Source organism: Triticum urartu, chromosome 7A (assembly GCF_056163025.1).
Source record: "Triticum urartu cultivar PI428250 chromosome 7A, HENAU_Tu73, whole genome shotgun sequence".
Lineage (NCBI taxonomy): Eukaryota > Viridiplantae > Streptophyta > Magnoliopsida > Poales > Poaceae > Triticum > Triticum urartu.
Genome location: NC_141879.1, coordinates 145254593 through 145257895, shown reverse-complemented (window position 1 = coordinate 145257895; position 3303 = coordinate 145254593). Strand labels below are relative to the sequence as shown.

The window sequence follows — 3303 nt, the reverse complement described above, 5'->3', positions numbered from 1 at the left end:
GCGGCAGTGTGTGTATCAGTAAGACCTGAGCGTGAGATCAAATCCTGAGTATAGCGATGCTGAGAGAGATAGTAACCATCATTAGTTTGATCAACCTCAATTCCCAGAAAATAACTGAGAGAAAATCAATCTGACATCTTGAATTGCTCACTCAACTTTTTCTTCACAAAAGCAATGTACTTCTGATCATCTCCAGTGATCAACATATCATCAACATAGAGAAGAAGCAAGGTACGACCGCGGTCAGATGTATGAGTGAAAAGTGCAGGGTCATGCTCACTAGAAGAGAAACCAGCAGCTTGAACCACAGAGCTGAACCGCTCAAACCAAGCACGAGGTGGTTGCTTTTTTCCCATAGAGGGCCTTTCGAAGGCGACAAACATGACCATCAGGAACTTCAATACCCAGAGGTGGCTGCATATAGAAAAAACTCATGTAGATCACCATGAAGGAAAGCATTTTTTACATCCATTTGAGAGATTTGCCAAGATCGAGCTGCAGCCACAGCAATCAGAGTACAAACAGAAATTGAAACAACGCAACCGTACTATCTATTTACGAGAATTTGATTGCTGACAACACGACAACATCACGCTTCTCTTTCTTATTCTTATTTATATAACTGTCACTTTACCGGGCCGGAAAAGTGACACCGTCACGTCTCAGGGTCGTATGCCTGGAACAAGAAGGGTCATCGTACAATTTCGGCGATTACAAAAAAGAAGGAGGCGAGCTCCCTATCCCTCTTTGTCTTTCCACTTCCCTCGTTCAGGAACAAACACTTCGCCAAATTCTTTTGAGTCCCGGCCCGGTTTTTCCCCACTAACCAATTACGTTACGACCACTGAACAAACTTGGTTGACGAACATGGTTTATGCGCCGCTAATCTAGCGGCTTGTCGAGCATTTGACAAACTCACACCATCCATTTCAAATGGGATTTGTCCCGTGGACACACGAGCAATCCAACCCGTCGGATTTCCTTTTCCTCTTCCCATTCGAACTTCTGCGGGTTTCCCCGTAATAGGAAGATCTGCGAGAACTCTTACCCATATCTTACAATTTCTTCGGAATTGTCCGCTCATAGCACGATGGAATTGTCCGATTGTAGCCCGACGCGCTGCTTCAATGGCTCGATATGAAAGACGACCAGCTCTACAACTTTTGGTGCCATATCTTCCAAAACCAAGTTGTGTACCATCCGGTTCGCGACCCCTACTACATCTGCATTTAAAATATTTACTATATTTCGTACGTTTCGGATATAGCACGTCCCTTCTTATTTTGACTATATGAGATCCGCACTTTGACACCTGAAATTCCGTTACGAGTAGATACTTCCGCAGGAGCATAATCGATTTTCTGGTTAAATACATTACAAGATGTTTTTCCATACTTTCCGCATTCAGTTCTAGCTATTTCCGCACCCCCTAATCGACCAGAACAACAAATACGTATCCCCTCCACCCCTTTTGGCATTATTAATGGAATATCCTTCACTATTTTACTAAAAATGGAACGAAATGAGATTGGATTGTTCCTCAGTTGAAAAGAGATGTCTTGAGCAATCAGAGAAGCACTTTGATAAACAGATTTGATCTTTACCGACTCAATTAAGGTATTAGTGTTTGTTCTATTAGACAAAAAAGATCGCATTTTTAGCACTTCGTTCAAATCAGAGTTGTACCCGTACGGAATTATCCTCTTTCTCAGTATGATCTCTATCATCATCTCTATTCCCTTTATCAATTTTCCTATCCTACCTAGGTCTATGAATTTCTCTATCAATTCCATTACCTTATCCTTACCCATGAGGTTCCTACATTTGATCCTAAATTGAGCTAGGAGTTGTTTCCGGGCATACTCAAAAAAAGGGTTATTATACACCCCAACCCCATCCCTTGGAAAAAAGAAGGTAGCACCGAAGAAAGGAAAGAGCGATATGGTGGTTTTTGTTGTTCCCGCGAAGCGAAGATCATTCGCTTGGTGAATGAAGTGGATCAACCTCTTTTTGGCTCGGGCCAAACACTTTTTATCGCTGGTAGAGCTTTCTAAAAAAAAAGCGATGCGAGAGCGTATTCTCTTATCTAAGCTTCCTCCCTTCGCTCCCCCCATCGTAGATGGTTCAGCCACACCCGGTGCCACGAAATGATTGAGAACTAGGACGGGGTCGAAATGCATTTTATTCTTAGTATTAAAAAAGTATTGCATGACCGAATAATTCAAGGAGGGGCGCACAGCGGGGAGGGTCCTTTTTAGTAGATGACTCGTCGGGCCGTCAGAGCGGGACTTCTTTGGTAAAAATAACTGGATTCTATTCCTTTTTAGTAAGGAGGCGGCATTTCCCATAAGGAAAGGTATGTCATTTACAACCCCGGCGTATTGAGGCCGCTTGAAGGCCCCGCTCACCCGAAGTGATTTATCCAAATTCTTCTTTCTCGATGGTGATCGGTCATGGTATCCATAACGTTGCATCTTTTTCGGCCAAATCCGGATTTCGTTTTGCTTCTCCCGGTCGATCGACTCGACTCTTTTCCCTGCCCCCTGGCCTCTCACTTCGTTTCATTCTTCCTCTGTACCCTCGCTTGAATGAAGACACCCGATCGGCCCGACTTTCCCAAATGTCGGCCACCAGCCCTTTTCCTGTAGTACGGGTCTTGATTTCTTGTCTTGTTTTCGTTTTAGTCGTGGTGATCGCCCGGGAAGAAAGAAATGAATGAATGTCCTTTTGGGAAAATGTAGAATAATACACCTACCGAGACGAAAGCCAAGGGCGAGTTTCGTAGGTGGACGTATCGAACTAAAATAAGATCTAAGATTGACATCTTGATACAATGATTTACCATAATAATAAATAGAGTCAATGGTGACAGAGCCGTGGGAAGAGCCGCTTCTTTTTTGCGGCGGGGGCTTCCATTCACCAGCGCAGACTACATACACGTGCTCTCTGAACCGTGCTAGATAGTCACCCATCACACGGCTCTCAAACCCAACCTGTGGTGGATCCCGGGGGACAAAGCAAAGTCAAAGCGCTTGATCCTTTGCCCCATACTTTGAGATCTTCCTCCCCGCCGATCAAGCAGCAACGCAGCTCGTGATAGGCTTAGCTTAAGCCGCTAACGTTCGGTTCGGATAAGTAAAGTCCCTTCGGTCGGTTCGCTCAGGTGGTCTTCCCTTATTTTCCCTAACGTTCAGAGTTGTTCTGGTTTGAGAAAGGAGCACCGCCAAGTCCACTAGGGGCGCCCTGAATGAATAAGAAATGGACAGCTGAGGTCAGGCTTGCATGAAAAAAGAAGATAATAAG

General features: G+C 44.5%; 1 protein-coding gene across 1 annotated transcript; it reads right to left on the bottom strand.

Annotated features, from left to right (window-relative positions):
- Window positions 1–1288: 1288 nt before the first annotated feature.
- Window positions 1289–2972, bottom strand: LOC125552319 (small ribosomal subunit protein uS3m). The gene is given in 2 exon segments (XM_048715826.2): window positions 1289–2058; window positions 2061–2972. Coding segments are annotated over 2 exon segments (996 nt in total). The 3' UTR covers window positions 1289–1974.
- Window positions 2973–3303: the final 331 nt, after the last annotated feature.